This window comes from Triticum aestivum, chromosome 3A (genome assembly GCF_018294505.1).
Source record: "Triticum aestivum cultivar Chinese Spring chromosome 3A, IWGSC CS RefSeq v2.1, whole genome shotgun sequence".
NCBI classification, from domain to species: Eukaryota; Viridiplantae; Streptophyta; class Magnoliopsida; order Poales; family Poaceae; genus Triticum; species Triticum aestivum.
In genome coordinates, this window is record NC_057800.1 from 1,797,417 (window position 1) to 1,817,146 (window position 19,730).

Consider the following 19,730-nt stretch of genomic DNA (forward strand, 5'->3'; position numbering starts at 1 on the left):
TCTATGTTTTCCTCCATGCACCAGGATCGAGCAGCAATGGTGCCACCCACCCAGACCGGGCGACCATGAGGTTCGACGCACCTTGTAATTCCCGTCGCCGCTGGTTCATCCCCAACAAGTCAGCCGCGGATTGAATGCCGGCCGGCGCCACAACGAGCGACCACGACCACGCGCACCACCTCATCCTCGAGCCGCAGACAAGCACAACCTCAGCGTGCGTCCGCGTAGAGCTTCTTCTTGGCATCCATCGTCGTGATTAAATTGGGAGCTGGAGTTGCATCGGACTGGCAGATCCCAGGTCGGGAGCAAGGCCCAGACGCCGGTGCTGGCATGGAGGAGCCGCCACTCGCCGGCCAGCGCACGTTGCCACTCTCCGGCGCCGCTTCTTCTGTGTGCTTCTGTCCGGAAAGGATGTATCTAGAACAAGGAAGTACTCCCTCCGTCTCAAAATAAGTGTCTTGAACTTAGTACAAATTTGTACTAGAGCTAGTACAGAGTTGAGACACTTATTTTGGGACGGAGGGAGTATATGTTAGTGCATTTCTAACCGCCCCCCCTATCCGGCCGCAAGGGAGGATATAAACCCTCCCTTACGGCGCACCTAACCGAACACCTATACCGAATAGTGGAGGAAAATTTATCCTCCCATGCCGAAAATCCATCCAGATCTCCCTAAATATCCTTCATCCCGCCGCGGTCGAGTAAAAGTGGCGGCCTCTATTTCTCCCACCCTCTCGACACTTTATCTCCCGCCGCCGCCACCACCAATGACCGTCCCTCCGGCCGAAATGGATAGCCCGGACCCTTCCCTCGCCCCGCCAGCCACCGCCGCCGGTTTTTCGCCGCCGGAAACCACCCGCGTGCCGTTGCCCGCGCCAAAGAAGAGTTTGGGGATGAAATACCCACCGGGTTCAAGATCCTCCTCCAACCGCGGCAATGTCCTCCTGGGTGGCGACCGCCGCTCCTAGCGGAGCCAAACGAGCTCGAAAGCCGACGGCGACGGCCCTCGCAGAGGCAGCCGCGAAGAAGTTGAAGAAGTCCACAACGACACCTCGTCCAAGACCGGTGTCTCGTGCAGCTACTCTGGCTCTCCCTGCGACCACTGCTACGGCGCGGGCGGCGTCCGCAGGCGGCAACAAGGGTCGCGGACGCCAAGTGCTCGATGAAATGCCTACAAAGTAAAAAATATCCTCGGCCACGGTGATTGGTGTCTTTGGAGTCCTCGGCCATGATGGGACTTGATGAGCTCAACTACGATTCCATTTGACATCATTCGGATGCGCCCAAGACATGGAGCAAGAGGATGTGACCGAAGAGGCGGACGTGAGGAAGAGGAGGAAGCCAAGGAGGTGGTTGCCGATGAGGAGGTGGGCGATGAAGAGGATGTTGAAGCAAGCACGCGGTCATGAAGGTCACGCACCGCCAACTACAATCTAAAAGAAGATGTTGCTCTTTGTGACGCTTGCATCAACATCTCCATGGATTCAACGATTGGAACGGATCAAGCCAAGACTATGTTTTGGGACAGAATTACGGATCACTACAACAACTCTGTGGACGTGCAATCAAGTTGTACGTAAGGTTCTCTTGGGCCTCGTTGAAGCACCATTCATGACCAATGCAACCGATGGTCCAGTTGCATCAACCAAGTGAATCATGCACCACCGAGCGGTGTGCAAGTGACGGAGTATGGCCCCTACATCCAAGAACTTTTCAAGCATAGGAACCCCAAGTTCGTCCACAAGCCCTTCACATAAAGTGCTATGCAAGAACGATAAGTGGATCCAAAGAACCGCATAGACCACTCCAAAGAGATCAAGGTTGAGCATATCCGTTGAGGAGGACAACAAGGTTGACGAAGATGCCGACAATAGATCAGAAGGAAACAAGATTTCAATAGAAAGAAAAAAAAGAAGAGAAATGCATTCGATGGCACTGAAAGAGAAGAACTTGTGGCCATGATCGAGACCAAGAAGGTGTTGGCATCCGAACGCAAAGAAGAGAAGATGGCGAGGTGGAATGAGCTCAAGGTGTTGGAGGATGAGAAATGGAAAGCCAAGTTGGCAACCGAAGAGAGGAAGTTAAAGTCGGAGAAGCGTAGGCTTGCACTTGAGGAGGAGAGGATTCGTGATGTCAAAGAGGACAAAGAACATGCTATCTTGTTCATGAATCCAAATACAATGGATGAAACCGCAAGAAAGTATTGGTAGCTCACTCCTGGAGAGATCTTGGAAGCCTCTCTTCAGAATGTTGGTGGTGGCCGAGGGGGTGGTGGTGGTGATGTTGTCTTCTCTAAGCACCTCGTTTGAGTTCGTTCATGCCATTGGTTGGCTCAATCCACAACACACATTTAGATTTTTGTGCGCATGGGACGAGTGTTGGAGAAGAAAAGTGAGAAACTTAGATGCTATGGTCAAAACTGAGCACAACTAAGAAACCAAAGGCATGAAAATAGAAATCTCTTGTTTGAAACCTAAAGGTTTGAGTTTTGAATTTTTCAAAATTTGGCTTATGGAGCTCAAGCTCGATAAGCAATTTCCGCTGCATTGTAGAAAACCAATGTACGAGCGGATACGAACACAGCGTTTTGGAGCTCGAGCTCGTCTACACCATTCGTGAACAGTACAATTTTAAAACATACTCCCTCCGTCCGGAAATACTTGTCGAAGAAATGGATATAAATGGATGTGCCTAGAACTAAAATACATCTAGATACATCCATTCCCGGGACAAGTATTTCCGGACGGAGGGAATAGCAAACAAAAGTGCGGAAGACGGAAAAGCAGGAATGAAGGTTGCTAGGTACCGCTCCGTGGTAACATCTATCGATTCCGCTATCGGGAAAGTCTGGCAAGGGAAATATCTGGCTGAGGAATTAGAGGACAAGAAAATGGGACATGTATCGCTCTATACGCCTTGTTATTATAGAGATCATCCGAGCTCCTGCTCAGAACAGCACTGTTGCTAGTTTGTTAAATTTTCAGAGCAGATGCAAGCTAGAAAGCTGTTTCTCGGCACAAAAATATAGCAGGACGAGAAGCACACAACCGACGACTGTGATTATTAGAGAGAGATATGCACACGGTCAGTGGCACAAATGATAAAACACCAAAAAAGTTTTTTCCACTGCGATAAAACAACAAGTTTGCACTTTCATCATCTAATAATTTAACGTTGCAGCTAGCTCCCTCGTGCAAAGCCGCCTTCTCTTCAACCCATGGAGGAGATAATTTCTGCAGCGCATGGCGACAATATTTTCTGCAACAAATCAACAACTTGGGGTTACGCCTTAGAGCATATAGAGATATACAGTGTGGATACTGACTCTAAATCTCTAGATCAACATATTGGTTGGCAGAAAATAAGTACACTTTGCTCTCTGATTTATTCATGACAAAAGTAGCTAAATTAAGTTGCTGTGAATCTAACATGGCAAGTTTATGCAGACTTTGTGTGTGTGAATCAAACTGCCTTTACTTTGGACGAATGGATTTTTGTTTTCACAGACGAAATAATAAATACTCAAAAGACACCAAATACCCATGCCAGAAACAACTATAAATCGATGCAAAAAAAACTATTAACTCATAATCCAGAATAGGTCTATCCCTAACCAAATTTACTTTAGTCTCAGTGTAGAAATAGCTCAAACTTGGAACTTGACATTAAAAAGTAGCTTCATCGTGGCAAACTATATATATGTTGAGTCATCAAGAAATTACAAGAGGGGACCTTTTATTTGCCAGAACCCTTCTAAGTTTGGCTTCGAGCAGTTAAACCACGAGGGGCATCGGCAATGGCTTGAGTTCCTCCTTAACAACATCCTACACACAAGCAAAGAATAATAATCCACAAGTGACCAACGAATAGATGGTACTATACTGCACAGGAATTAGGAACATGCCATACCTTGAACTGAGATCTCAGTCTTTCCACCTCTTCATCAGACTGTAGAAAGGTGAAAACCATGAATAAAACAACAAGTGCTAAAAACTAGATTGTCAGGAAAAAAAGTTACACTTGTGTCCTCGTAATAGCGGTCCACGAAATAGTCCAGAGGTAGATCAGGTGCACCATTCTGAAAACGATACGAGATGTTCCGCCGACCACAAGCATATGCATTACCATCATTGGGGTGCTTCACATCACCACAACAACCATGGCAGAGGCCTTTGTTTAAAAAAACAGGGGTAATTGTCATTTAACTGCCAAATAACTAACCAGGCGCGAACACATATTTACAGCTTCACAATTGAATTTAAAAGGTTGTGTCTGTGCAAACATTACATATGGATATAAGTGCACAGAGTTGTTAAAAATACCAAAAATGCAAACCTAAAGGATAAAGGATGAGATAAAACAGGGTAAAACAAATGGGCTGATACAGTCAGCATCATATACTAGAGATAGAAACAAATTCACAAAGCTGTCTAACAGATAAGCATCATATACCAGAGACAGAAACAAATTCACAAAGCTGTCTAACAGATAAGCATCATATACTAGAGACAGAAACAAATTCACAAAGCTGTCTAACAGATAAGCATCATATACCAGAGACAGAAACAAATTCACAAAGCTGTCTAACAGATAAGCATCATATACTAGAGACAGAAACAAATTCACAAAGCTGTCTAACAGATAAGCTCAGGTTACCGTCAATCACAAAGTGCTTATATTTCAACAATATGTAAGTTAGGATTCTCATAGAATACCATGATCAGAAGGTTCAAGTATACAACAACTGTTCACCGTTAATCCACGTCCACCATCTCCTCGCGTATATGCAACTTCAGCAAAGAATAGGTTGCCAGTGTCAACACCATAAGATCCTTTGGTCTTTGCAGTGAAATTCATATGAAAGTACGTCCAATGGATATAATAATCCTCCCAGAGCGGCTTGCCATGCAGAAAATCTTTGACCTCATATGCAAGATCCTAAAATAAGAGGTGATCTGATCAGTGGTTGCAATTTGTTACATGAATAGGTGAGGCAATAAGAGTATAAGACGCAATACAGCCGTGCTAGCAGGACAGAGGGAGGCTGGAGGGAGGAACAAGTGCCAACCCCAAAAAGATTATGAGGGTCGTTATACATGTCCACCAAAGCTCGAGCCAACTGGTAATCCTCATCACGCCTTTTATCTTTGACTTTTGATCCACGCTTCTTTGTGCCATCAGGATAGTAACGAACACGTTTTACAATCGCATCCACTTGAGAAAGCCCCGCACACCTAGTTCAGATTTAGAGCATTTCTATATGATTAGCTGATTGTGCCTACTCAAAAGTGGATGAATACATACAGATTGATAAAGGTAATCAGAACAACACAAATTATAGAAAAAAGACAGGGCTGGCTAATTAAATGAAAGGATTTCAAACCAAAATCTTTGCTAAGCTGTTGAATACAAAAAACAGAAGAGAACAGAACTGTTCCCATGTCTGTGAGTTGGGGACCTGATTTTTTTTAAGAAATTTAAAAAAAAAACGAATAGTACTACTAATCAGCGTCAAGTATTTCCGAACGCTGATTTAATACATATGTTATCAATGGTGCTATCCACATTGACAGAATCACAGAACGTTAAAGACTGTCTGTCGAGTACCTCCCATGGATACCTCCGGTGGGGCTATGGCCGCTCTTCATGTGTTCCCCACGCCCATTGACGGAAATAATCTCACCCCCAACGGCGATGGGAACGTCAAAGTGCACCACCTTGGAGTAGCCCGGACGGAGGCGCTCGGATGGCCTGGGAACGATTAGGGTTTGGAGTAAAGCAAAAGGAACGGTTCTGTGCTACTAGTATTTGTATGCATGTCGATCCGACTCGCAAGTCCGTTTGGGGAGCGGTCCGGACTCTTATCGTTCAATCCAACGGAGTGGAGAAAAAACATGATGGGCTGGCTGCTGGAACGGCCGGCCCATTAATAGATACATTTTTTCCCTTTTCAATAGATTCAAAATTAGACTACTAAAAAATATTATATTTTAAAAGATAGACTATACTTTCACAAATATTATATCGTGGGAAACCACTTTTGAGTACAAATTTAGTGGTACACTTTTTGTAGCATATACCTCATATTTTGCTATCATATAGATGGTCAAAGTTTGACCCAAATACGAATGAGCAAGTAATAACGTCAACTTAATCTACGGCCGGGGCTAAAAGTTTCTTCGCAAAATCATTAAAAATTGGTTGACTCAGCCAAAATTTATGCAGTTTTGCTAATCCCCAGGTAACTAAAATAGGAGTCACGCCAGTCGACTCTGTATGAGAAAGGAGCAAAGCCCCGGTCCCGAGACTGAGCGCCAGCAAGGTGCGGAGACACCAAATAGGAAGTGAGCTGGAGGAGGTGAGTTAGAGGGTTTGACAGCTAGGGTTCCTCTGCTACATGCCGGCGCCGCCGCCGGTCCGTCTCGTGTATGGTGAGTTAGAGGGTTTGACAGGTGCAGGCGGGTGGGGGACTTTCATTTTGACTAGTTGTTTGGGCATCTGCAACCACAATAGGTAAATTTGACACCTCAAACGTCTTGGGTCAGTGTCTGGACATGTCCTTCTGAAGACTCCATTTGTGCATGCATGCAACCACGCCCCATACTTTGTTCTTCAATTGTCCACTCAAATAGATGTGATTGGTGGAGATGGTGAGGGAGATAAAAGAAAGAATAAAGAAAGATAAAAGGTGGTCCAAGGGGGAAAAAACCTACGTGGCGTCCTGCCCGGACACACCGGGAAATCCCCATATCCTTCCCATATATGTCTTGGATATGAGGATTTGCGGATAGCCCAGGCATATGAGTACAAAGTAGGGGTCTGGTTGGGTGGTTTTTTTTCCTTCTCTCTCCTCTCCGGGCAATGATCGGCCTGTCCGGCCAGACGTCTAGGGAGGATATGAGTGGTCCGGTTGTAGATGCTCACTTTACCTTCATATTACCCCTTTTGATATCATGCAAGTTATGTGGATTAAAAAAATCCATGGGCGTATTTCAGTATGCAAGTTTACCTTCTATTAATTTTTTTTTCTGCTAAAAAAATTTAACCTTCTATCATTGTACTTTTTTCAGTTTGGTGTGCATAATTTCTTCGAACTGTATCATGCAGGTATCAAACATCTTCAAGTGACTCCACATTCTCTTTGGTGTGGACAGATAGGGATACAATGACTATCGTGATCCCAAAGAATACCCCACACCCACTAGGGAATAGCAAATCCTCACCAGTTTCCATGACAACCGGACTTTTGCCGATATAAGTCTTTACAAGGGTGATGTGCAAGCTTACAACTTGTTTAGCTAGTTCACCTTAATGACCATAACCACTATCCCCAAAAGTAAAAAAATGAAAACTTTTGATCTATTCATCATCTACCAAGCCGGTACAAAGAACACCATAAGTAATAAAAATTACATTCGGGTTCGTAGACCACCCAAAGGAGGGGATGGGAGGCAACCCGGAGGTGAACAGTGGAGGAGGAACGATTCGAGAAGGAAGAAATCTAGAGAAAGGTGGAAGAATAACGATCATTGAAGCTAATCCAATGGTCCCAAATGGACTTGACCAAAATAAAATATAAGGCGATTTACCTATAGTCAGACCCATACTAAATAATTAACCTTTTAGCATGACCGTGATCTTACTTTGGTTTTCATTCGATGTATAAGATTGGATCAGAATAGCCTTCTTAATTATATTTTCATGGTCTTTCAGTCTTCTATTCGAGAAAATACTTTGGTTGTTTTGGTTATATAATAATTGTATGAAATAATTTATTGATCAAATTACAATAAAAAAAGTAGAGAATGATTCTATCCAACATGTGGCACCTTGATGATGCCATCCCCACCAGAGGGGATATTTCCAATCACCAAAAGCACATGGTTGCAGCACATGCCATTGTCCGCCCTGGGACGAAGAGCATCAGAAATCAAGAATGTGATGTTATTCACTTGGGGGTTATCATGCCTTATACAATTGTACGCCGTGTTTGGGTCTTTCCCGACGAGCTCTGGCCAACTTTGTTCTGTGTATGAAATGCAGATTATCAGTTATTTCTTGGACCATTGAAGTTCAACTCCAATAAAAAATAAATTTGGGGCCAAACACAAAATAAAAAGTTCAATGGAGACATGGCACAAATTGTAAGAACAAAGAAGGGTGCTAGGTGTAATACTAACTTCCTTGGCAAGGCGGTGGAGTACACTCGGCATATGTTGTAGGTTTATGAATGGTCGAAAGTAGAATGATCAGAAGGGGCAACAGCAGAAAGGATGAAGCAAAGGAGATTTTCGTCATTTTACTAGAACTTAATCTTTCTTGTTAAGAATACTGTTGGGGAAGGGGGCGGGCTTTCTAGTTATAGAACCCCAAATCAAGACCGGTCGAGGTATGCGTACCGGGTTAATGAGATCAGAAGAGTTCTGGCTCAAGAAAGGAACATTAGTCTAGCTAAGATCAGCAGGCACGCAAATTTGGCGAGCCACACCCTAGCTTGTATGGGTCGCTCGCAACAGCGCACGGCATGCTGGCTCCGGAATTCCCCTAGGGAGATAGCTAGCATTGTTGAATCTGAATGTAATCATCATAGTTGATCAATGAAAAGTTCCTTTCCCGCAAAAAAAAATCAAGGATAATTTATCTTTAATTAATGTGACATATTTTCAATTAATGCGCCCATTGATGGTCCGTGTATCTACAATAACTAGCAATAAATCAATGTGCACTGAATGTTGGCTATTGAATGAAGAAATATACTAGATATATTCAATTGATATTGTTATTAATTATTCGTTGGTACACCGTATGGATTCATGTCTTCCATATACGTTCTAGGAAACAAAGTTTGGGTTAAGTCGTTCATGTTAGGAGATAGGCAGTTATTTGTTCAAGCTTAATGTGGATTAGCATCATCACAAGATATCAGAAGGGGCAACAGGAGAAAGGATGAAGCAAAGGAGATTTTCGCCATTTTACTAGAACTTAAGCTTTCCTATATTAGAATATTGTTGGGGAGGGGGCTTCCTATTTATAGAACCCCAAAGCAAGTACATTCTATCTTTAATTAATGTGGTATATTTTCAATTAATGTGGCCATTGTTGATTTTTATATTTACAATTACTAGCAATAAATCAACATGCACCGAGTACGGCTATTGAATGAAAACTATACTACTACAAAGTTATTGGCTATTGAATGATGCCATCCCCACCTAGTGCCACAAAGTTATTGCCACCTTGATCAAATTACTAGCAATAAATCCATGTTATGTGCTTTATATATAGAAAATCATCATCAACCTACCGTCTTTAAAAAGAAAGGCTCTACAAAGTTTGTAAATGGCTTTAAACAATCACGGTGGGAGATCTGGCAACACTAAGGCCCCGTTTGGATGTTGGGTAGGAAAAAACCTGGGCCATAAACCCCTAGGGGAGATTCCCCTGTGCACATGCAACCCCTCCCACCACGTGGGAGATGTTCCCATTGTCCAGGTGCCCAAATAGTAGCATGGGAGGGAAGGAAGTCCCTTGCATACTACAGACAAATATAATATAGCAGATCTTACACAAAAATTCTAGAGATAATTTTGGAAAACAACCAAATCATAGATAAAAATTCCACAAATAATTCCGAGAAACAACAAAAATCACATTCCAGAAATAATTCTGACAAACGACAAAAATCACAGGCACATAACAAAGGTTCATAATTCATGTCAACTAGAATTTTAAAAATATTACTACAACTTATCCATCACTTCATCAAGCTTAAGATATCAGTCTGCATTTCACGACGATCGAGCATTGGCCTAAGCTGTTTTCATGTGCAGAAATAAAAGCAATCATTACAAGAGGTATTAATACATCGTCAAGTTTGTGCACAATAAAAAGTTCTGGGTTATAAGTTGCCATGTCCAACGCAGGGATACTTTCGAACAAGATGGGCCGCAAAGCAACAATCACGTCCTACTCCGGTCTTTTCTCCACTCCTTCCTCGACATCATGTACCACAACTTGATGCTGGCTGAATGACAAAAAGAAACAAGTTAGCTAGCATCAGTTCAGAATCGCACAACACTATTTTGTAGTATAAGCAAACTAATGAGACAGTATCAACCAACATATGATTTGTGCACTGTGCATAAAAAAATCAAGACTACAAATATAGTTTAGGAACGCAATCACAAGGCTGTCCAGTAACCTAATTTGGTTACTTGAAAAAGTCTCCAGATGAACAGGGCAATATATTGCTGTGAGGTGAGTTATGAGGCAATAGGAGGTGAAACCAATTGGAGGAGGCCACCAAATTAAGTATCACTAACAAGCTTGTAAAGGTAAACATAAACTACCAAACAAAAGGCAGTAAAATTTCTCCAAATGTGTGGCTCTTCTAGTCAGTTTTAAAAGAATGAAGTGTGTTTTGTCTTTGCTTATCTATCATCAATTAACAAAGAGAAACAAGCTTATACAAAGCTCCAGTCAATAATGCCACAAAGTAAATAAATATAAATGGATGTAGTGCAAAACAAGAAGGTGAGCTGGTTACACACCTTATGCTATCTACATCTCAGAAATCACCTCCTTCAACCAATAAAGCCGAAGATTTGAGTCCTTGGTATTGATGAATATTTCTCGATTCATTGGGCATTTGAAAAGCCGCAATGCCTTTGCTTTTTCTGCAACTGATAAATCTTCCATTGGTTCTAGCGCAGCCACACAGTTTCCAATTGAGAACATGTCATCTGGCTTTCATTCCTTCAACTCGTCAACCAGTTTTGCAGGTTGTTTCTTCCGAAAATCCATGTAATCCTCAAGAACAACAGCGATCTGGCTTTGCTTCCTCTTTTCACAGGCACTCCCTTTTGTTCAGAGTTGGTAGATGTTGTAGCTTCAGGTTCATCTCTTCTTGATGCCCCTTGCCCTTGTAGATCAGATGAGGACATACCATCATCAACATTGGTAGATGAGATATGGTTCAAATCATTGGTAGAGGAATCCATAGGAGAAATGGCATCGCTTGTGAGATCCACTTGCGGAATTGATACAAAGTTCAAGTCTCCTGAAGCAACACATCCTGCTCCAAAAAAGAAACATATCAGCATGTTCTCTTAGAAACATCAGATTCATCTATAATTGCAAATACACATATTTACTGCCACCCATTCCAGAAAGAAAGTATATATACAGATAACTTGGTCCTTCATCATACAACTTTTTAGAAAGAAAAAGAGCACTCAAGCAGGGTCCGATGGAAACACATGAAAAAATACAGGTATCTCAACAATCTCCCAAATACTATATAATTAAAGCAAGAATGAAAAGGATTTAATATACAGGGTCGACGGAAACACGTTATACAGGAAACACACCTTCATGTAGTAAAGCCAATGACTTGAAGAGCATGAATGGTTTTGAACGGAACTTCTTTATCCTTGCATTATCCTATTGAATGCAACAATATTGTATGGTTGGGATCAATAAAACAATGCCTTGAAGAGCATGAATGCCAGTGAACAAAAAATATATCAAGAAAAGAGTTAACCTTGATAAGTTTATCCCATATTACAGGTTCGGCGATGATCATGCATCCCATCCCGTGCCACTCTGTTTCTGAGAGTCTCTCACTGCCTTATAATTTTCTTTTAAATCCTTATCCTTCTCTTGGATTTGTTGCTTGCTGAAATTAGCTAGTGGAAATTTCCGATTGAATGTATTTGCAATTCTAGTCCACCCTTCAGCAGTCCACCCATTTTGACCTCGATAGATGGGATTGTTGTGGTCAAGCATTATATCAACAAGACCTTTCTCATATGCATGGTCCCAAGATGCCCTAGGCGCTGCCATTGCTACATTATTGAACCAACAATGGGGTACTAGTTAAATTTCTCTCTACCACTACTTTACCTAAGAAAAGGTGAGAAAAAAATTACAAAGTAAACTCATGTCCGACTAGTTGTTATAATCAGCCCACATTTGCATCGCGATCTGATCTCTAAGAGTGTTCCCATTGTTTGCCTCATTGTGATGATGTTGGTTGACATCATATCCCTCTGGAACATCAACATATGTTTCTGGTGGAATTAACGGTGGTTGGTGATCCAACCATGCCTCATCACCACTTTGAGCTCTAATGATGTTATGGAATACAGCACATGCTGCAGGAATCTTGATTTGTGACTCTATTGGGTAGCCATTGCCCACTTTCAAGATAGGGAAACATTTTTTTAGAACACCAATGCTCCTTTCGATGTGGTTCCGAAGAATTGCATGGGTATGGTTGAAAAGCTCCCTATGGTCGGCATAGCCCGTATGAGATGAGCGTCGCCTCCTAAATTACCGAACTCCTCGATATGGTGCAAGAAAAGAAGGCGTGTTGGCATATCCACCATCTACGAGATAAAATTTTCCATCTGGCACATGAAACCCCTTGCTAATAGCAGAACGAAGAACTCCTGCATCTGATGCAGATCCTTCCCACCCACATGAAATAAATGTGAAATTCAGATGAAAATCACATGCAACCATGACATTCTGTGAGAGGGCTCCTTTCCTATTCCTAAATGGGGGGGCCTTATCTTCAGCAATAGTGATGGGGATATGTGTTCCATCTATAGCACCAATGCAGTTCTGCACATTGAAACAGAAACAACAAAGTTGGTAGGTTTAGAAATCTATGTGGAGAAGTTTACAAAAATTCCATTGATATGGAGATGTGTGTGTAGTGGTTCACCTGGAAATAAGGCCAATAGCGATTGTTCGAAACAATCTTCGGATGGGGCTGGAGTGAACTTGGAATCTTTATAAATCTTTGGGCTAGAGTTGTAATTAAGTCAAAAATCATGTTTATCTTCCTATGAATTGTTTATGCGCTGTGTTGGAAGTACTTTTGTAGATCTTGATTACTAGCATTGTGCAAAATCATGTACATGAACATCGCCAATTGCTCCTCGGCAGAAACACGTGACGTGCCCTTCAATAGATTCTCTCTTCTAAGGTAATCCACAATAGACTTAAAAATCTCAGGTTCCATCCGAAACTCAACCCTAGACCAACTCTCATGGCCTTCTAATATTTCCTTAACCTTTGCAGCCCCGGATAAAGATGATGTGTGAACTGGATGCTTTTCCTCATAAAGGGAAGCATATAAAGCGGGAACCAAAAGGAAAAATAGTTCATCGTCTTCTTCTTGTTCTTGCGAGATAATCTTAATAATTTTATTTCTCCTAGAATCCATCACTATTATACCCAATGAAAATAAAATTAATACAACTATAATAATTATAAATAAAGCAATAATAATACCATCTCTATTATGGCTGCAAAGAACCAATAGCTAGGAGCCTAGGAAGCTCAGGAGTGAATACAACGATAATACCATTTCTGTTGTTACATCTACGTACATAATTTGGAGCATCAGTTTTCTCATATACTAAAATAAGACCACTTTCAATACTAGGCAGAGAAAATAACATCACAAGAGCAGTAGTTTTGCATAATTTAAGCTTCCTTAGTGACCATGTCAAAGGGATGACTGTGTCACATACCTTTCTTACTCTGAGTGAAAACTTCTCAATGACCCACGTATCAAAAGGCACCAAGCAATTGAACACAAAGTCTTCGGATAAAGCCAACTTCTAATGTCAGAGCACCTGCATTTGAAACACGATAAAATAATGAATATATACATATAGATAACAAAATAGAGTAGACTCACAAATCAACACCTACTAAAAAACAATGATCAATCAGGAGGATCGATCAAATTTTGGCAGTAGGTAGCACAGGTTGAAATGAACGAACAAACAGAACTACAACAAGTATGCGATTGGACTCAGTAGTAACACCTCAAACGATACAAGGTAGTAGTAACACCTCAAATCGACAGAGCAACAAATCGACTGTAGTCAGTCAGTCAAAGAGATGTGAACTTCGGCCAGCTAGCCACAACGACAAATCGATAAAACAAGTGTAGTCCTTATCAACCAAAGAATGGCATTACATCATATCCATCAAGGAGCAGAGGAACATTTTTGCCCGCAACAGGAGCAACTAGAGACTAGGGACCAACAGGAGCAACAAAAGCAGTATCCATCAGACTTGCATATATAGTCTACACAAGCAACCTTCACTCAACTAGTACACAATGGGTACCAAAAAAACAAACACGCTCAACTCAACTAGTTTTTCATCACCAAAAAAACTAAACTAGTTTCTTATTGCCATCAACAATCTTAACCCAGCAAGCAACATCTTCTTCCACCCGAACAAGTTCAGCTACCCACGCCAAACCAAAACAGCAGCAGACCCATCCCACCTACAACCATAGTGACCACCGAGCTTTCTATGATATAGTTCATCTCATGTGTCATTCAACTACCATTTTGCATCAATCCTACCTCCTTGAACAAACCCACCTAAAAACAAATTTGCCCTCTTCACAATATACTAAACCATTGTGCATATAGATTAGCATCTCAGGGAGGTAAAGGTGGCTGTGCTCACTTGTGAGGTCAGGGTAGATAGAGCACTTCAAAGCATTCGATGTTCTTCAGTACAGCTGCTCACTTGGGGTACAAACCTCAAACAGGAGAGTCCCTTGATCTGTATAGATGCTCGTCAGTGCATGTAGCAGGAAACAAATCACCATGGCAAAGAAAAATAGTGAGTGCAAGAGGAGGAGGAGGGGATAACCTTGAAAGAGGAGAATGATCTATGGCCGTCGTCTTCGCCGGAGGTGAGTGAAGCTTCGAGGCAGAGAGATCCGGGAAGAGGGAGGATGATGACCCCGGTCGCCGTTGCCCCCGCCGGAGGAGCAGGTCGTGCAGGTGTAGGCGGTGGTGCGTCGCCTCCGGTTGTCGGGCGGAGCCTTGGATGGAGGAGGGCGGAGCGTGGTGGTGCGTCACTCTTGGATCTTGCCGCCGCCGCCGCTCGTTCGTGAGACCGAGAGAGCGAGGGTTTCGTCCCCGACCACTGGAGGCGTGGAAGGCTCTCCCAGGGAAGAGGCGTGGAAAGGGTCGGGCTACCAATATCCCGTGGGCCGCCAAATGACCGGGTGGATCACCCAGGGCTAAGTTGGCTTGTGGGTTCCCAGCCCGGGGAACAGGCAGGGATCCCGGGGGGGGGGGGGGGGGGGGGGGGGGGACCTGAAACCAAACGAGGCCTAAGTGGGAAATGGCGATGCCCCGTGGCATATTTTAGCCCATTTATGGCTCCTCGTGTTTGTAGGCCATTTCTGGCTTGTAGTATCTTTTGGCCCATTAACGGCCCGTGTTGCACCTGAACCGTTTTCGGCCCTTCCTGCCTTTTGGTCCTTTAACGTCATGTGTTGTGTCTCATCAATTTTCAGTCCTTTGCACCTTTTGGTCCATTACGACCCATGTTGCCTCTGAGCCATTTTTAGCCCGTTACGCCTTTGAGTCAATTAATGACCCGACCATTTTCCTCATGTCAGGCCTTTTGGCTCATTAATGGCTCGTGCTGCTTCTGATTGCAGACCATTTATGACGCGTTATATATTTGGGTTATTTTTGGTTCATGGGTCCTTTCAACATTTGACCTGTGTGTGCTCCATGACAATTAGCTGTTTCAGCGAGCCCTATTTTTAGTCCTTTAGAGGCCCATGGTGTTTTCAAAGCATTCACGGGTTGTGCCAGTTTTGGCCCTTTAGCGGACCATGGTGCTTTTGGGCCGTTTGTGGCATCACTGTGATATTCTCTAATTATCATGGGATTTAGTGATTAACATTTTTTTTGTTTCCTGGTATTCTCTAATTATCATCTCTACTCCAATAGTTGTGAACCAACATGTGGTTGTCTGGTTAGGAGGACAGTGGTATCCTTTGCCCATCGCGGTTAAAGTCCGAGACTTGACATTGGTGCTCGCATTATTGGTGGATTTATTTTAGCCTTCCTGCGATGTTCGTTTAGTGGGAGGAGGTTGTGAGGCGTCTGTGATGAGGAGTAGGCGTCCGTGATGACATCGTAAAATTTCAAGATGATATGTTGGCTTAGTCTTTCGAAGATGCTCAAAGTGGCATGGTGTGCGTGTTGCGTTCATAGGGGTGGGCATATGCTCATGTATGTGAGTGATTTCGATTGTACTGTGTTAAAAATAAATATCTACTCCAATAATTGGAAGTTGCGGCTGATTGATTGTTCCATACTAACTAATTTGCCTCCATGGAAAACCATCATTTTTCTTTCTGAAGAATGCAGATCAGGCAACTCCCATTGGTGCGTTTGTGCCAAGAAACCAAACAATGCCGGCCGGTCTTCCACTCACAATCAAAACGCATGCAAAAATATGTCAAAAGACAGTTTATTACAAGCCTCGAACAAATGATGGATCTCTAACATTACAAGCAAGCGTAATGGATGTGATACACGAAGAAAATGTATGGACGGATGTATCTCTCTGCTGGGTTTCACTCTCACCACGCCAGCGACAGCAGAAGCGCGGCCATGGCGGTCTGCACGACGATCCCCCAGCGCCCGTACTGCCTGCCGCTCCCGCTCTGCACCAAGAACAAATTCAAAATCGTTCATTCGCCATCAGTTGTTGCCGCTCTGCTCCAACGAAAATTAAGAGAATTTAGCTTGTGAGTGATGCGTTACCAGATCGTTGGCGGAGGGTGCGGGGCCGGACACGTCCTCGACGGTGGTGGGCTCGGGCGCGATGGGGGCCGGTGGGCTGAGCGGCTCCGGCGCGGGCGCGGGCGACTTCTTCTTGCCGCTCCTCTTTCTCTTGTGCTTGTTCTTGCTCTTGGACGGAGCCTCGGCCGGAGGCAGCACAGCGGGAACCTCGGCCACCGGCGGGGGCGTCGCCACTGGGGGGAGCACTGCTGGCGCCTCGGCCGGGGCGGCCGCAGGTGGAGGCGTTGCTGGCGGAGGAGCCGCGACCGGGGGCGGAGTCACGGGAGGAGGAGCCTTCACCGGCGGTGGCGTCACCGGAGGAGGCGTCACGACGGGCGGGGGCGCGGACACGGGCGCGACTACCGGAGGCGGCTTGACCGGCGCGACTGCCGGTGGCGGCTTCGCGGGCGCAACCGGGGTGGCGGTGGGCGCGGGAGTGACCGGGGTGGCCGTGGGCGCGGGCGTGGTCGGCGCGGGAGGGGACTGGGCGGGAGCCGTCGGCACTGCCACTGGCGTGGGCGTGGCCGGCGCCGCTGCGGGCGACGACTGCGCCGCGGCCGCAGCGAGGAGGGCCGCGAGCGCCAGGAGGCGGCCCCATGACCGGAGCTGCGGCGCCATTGTAGCTAGCCGCTAGTTGCTCGACGCGCTCCGGTGCTATGCGATCTCTGCTACCCTGCTTCGGTGCTGCAGAGTGTGTCGCTGGTGACTGCTCTGGCCAGATCTGTGGCAGGGGAGTATATGTATACAGAAGGTGACCGGCCGGCGATCGCGGTGGCGTTGGTTGGGTCGTCGTAGCTGGCTGGCTGGCTGGGTGGCTTGGGAGTGAAGGGAGCCGGGTGGGTGGGTGCGAAGGCGACGCGATGGCGGGAAAGGGGACGCCGCAACGAACCTCTGTGATGTGCTACAGATCGCGCGCACAAGCACAACACTGATCTTTTTAAAGAAAAGGCCAGAGCCCGACTTTATAAATAAAGCCACATGACAGCGTCACGAGACCAAACAGGAAAGAGATCAGTTAACGAGGAGAACGCACACAGCGCATGGAACGAAAAGTATATAAGAGTAGCCAAGGAAGGATGGATACAGGCAACTGCCATACACGGCGCACAGGCTGGAAAGGAGTGAGACCTAAACTCCGCAAACAGCACCACCAGGATTAGACGACAGGATCCCGTCCGGAGATGTGAGATGCCGAAGCCCGGATTTTGTCGGTGAGCAGGTCCAGGGCATCCCGATCAACCTCCTTAGTCAATGATCTCCACTGCTGCAATAATATACATGATTTGAAAAGAACGTCAGCAGGCTTAGATGGGAAGATATGCTCAATAGTAAATTTGTTCCTAATGGTCCACAGAGCCCAACATAAGGCACCCAGGCCAACCCAAAACACCCTCTTGGTGACCCCAACCAAAGCTTTGGCTAGGGTTCGAATATCGGAGAAAGAGGAGGGGTTCCAAGAGACCTGAAGCCAAGATCTGACACAACACCAAACCAGCTTGGCCAGCACGCAATTGAAAAAGATGTGATCAGAGTTCTCCAAGGCCCCACATAGATGACAGAAATCCGCGCCATGCCCATTGCGCTTTTTAATCTGGTCAGCAGCCGGCAGGCGACCACGAAAGGCTTGCCAAAGGAAAATTTTAATCTTAGAAGGAACTTTGGACTTCCAAACACAAGAGAATCTGGTCGAAGGAGTACCACCAATAAGTCTAGAATAAAGTGACTTGACCGTAAATCTATCTGAGGCCGAATGAGGCCAGACTACAGAATCGGCCGACTCCGAGAGCACGGGGAAGAGGGCAGAGAGACTTTGCCAATCTTCCAACTCTTCAGGAGACAGGGCCCGACGAAAGGCCAGATCCCAGTTATTAGCCGCCACCTCCGCGATGGAGATACCCGGATTAGGACAGTAAGAGAACAAAACCGGAAAACTCTCAGCGAGGGGGGCATCCCCGACCACCAGTCCAACCAAAAGAGGACTGCCATCCCATTACCAACATTAAATTTAACATGTTCCAGGAAAATAGGTCTGACTTTGACAAGGGATTTCCAAAATTGAGAGCCGCGCCTCGCGGTGGCAAACAGCGGGTTGGAATGTGGGAAGTATTTAGCCTTAAGAATCGAGAACCAAAGCGAGTCAGCCCCACTAGTTAAAATTTTCCACCACCACTTGATAAGCAAACAAATGTTCATCACCTGAGTATTAATAATACCTAACCCGCCACGGTTTTTAGGCTTACACATATGCTGCCACTTGACCAGCCTATATTTCCGTTTGTTATCCGCGGAATTCCAGTAGAAGGCTCCCCTATGTTTGTCGAAGCCAGCATGCACGCCATCCGTAAGAAGATAGAAGCCCATAAGAAACATGGGAGAGAGGATAAGCAGGAGTTAATTAAAGCAACTTTGCCAGCATTGGTATTATATCTGCCTCTCCAAGGGAGCACCCTGTTCCCCACTTTAGCGACCGCCGGAGCGAAATCTTTAGCATGGAGCACGCCAGGAGAGATAGGAAGGCCTAGATTTTTAAAGGGAAAGGAACCCAAAGAACAGTTCAGAAGCCTGGCAACCCGCAAGGCTTCCGCCTCATCCACACCCGTCACCAGGACCTCACTTTTAGCGAAATTAATCTTAAGACCCGAAACAGCTTCGAAACACAACATGATGAATTTAAGATTGGCAATGCAGGTGTCATCCAGCTCCACCAAGATAATTGTATCATCCGCATATTGCAAGTGGAAAACACCCTCCGAAAGTAAATGAGAGACCACAGGAGCAATGTGCCCACAACGGGCCGCCCTGGAAAGCATGCACGAGAAGGCATTGGCCACAAAATTAAAAAGAACAGGGGAAGCAGGATCCCCTTGGTGAAGGCCCCTACCATTGGCGAAGAAATTGCTAACAAAACCATTAACCGAAACGGCAGTATGGCCACCCGAGACCAACTGCATGATACGATGAACATAAGCACCGTCGAAACCTTTAGCAAGAAGGACCTGCTTGAGGAAGGGCCAGCTAACGGAGTCATAGGCTTTCTCAAAGTCTAGCTTAAGGATAACCGCTTTAGCTCTCCGAGCGTGAAGATCGTGAACAATCTCA

General features: G+C 45.0%; 2 protein-coding genes and 1 long non-coding RNA gene across 3 annotated transcripts; 1 reads left to right on the forward strand and 2 right to left on the reverse strand.

Annotated features, from left to right (window-relative positions):
* Window positions 1-3,038: 3,038 nt before the first annotated feature.
* On the reverse strand, window positions 3,039-5,761 carry LOC123057416 (uncharacterized). Its single transcript, XM_044480407.1, has 7 exons — window positions 5,608-5,761; window positions 5,069-5,234; window positions 4,716-4,938; window positions 4,019-4,170; window positions 3,910-3,948; window positions 3,733-3,824; window positions 3,039-3,258 (listed from the first exon to the last, which is right to left on the reverse strand). Exons 1-6 carry the CDS (start codon window positions 5,646-5,648, stop codon window positions 3,774-3,776), a joined length of 672 nt encoding a protein of 223 aa, XP_044336342.1. The 5' UTR covers window positions 5,649-5,761; the 3' UTR covers window positions 3,039-3,258; window positions 3,733-3,773.
* On the forward strand, window positions 4,722-8,529 carry LOC123057417 (uncharacterized). Its single transcript, XR_006426832.1, has 3 exons — window positions 4,722-4,863; window positions 4,989-5,122; window positions 7,108-8,529. It is a non-coding gene; the product is annotated as an uncharacterized lncRNA (long non-coding RNA).
* A 7,772-nt stretch (window positions 8,530-16,301) lies between these two features.
* On the reverse strand, window positions 16,302-17,419 carry LOC123057418 (classical arabinogalactan protein 9). The gene is made up of 2 exons (XM_044480408.1): window positions 16,614-17,419; window positions 16,302-16,513 (listed from the first exon to the last, which is right to left on the reverse strand). The coding sequence occupies exons 1-2, from the start codon at window positions 17,247-17,249 to the stop codon at window positions 16,430-16,432; spliced, it is 720 nt and encodes a 239-aa protein (XP_044336343.1). The 5' UTR covers window positions 17,250-17,419; the 3' UTR covers window positions 16,302-16,429.
* Between the last annotated feature and the right edge of the window lie 2,311 nt (window positions 17,420-19,730).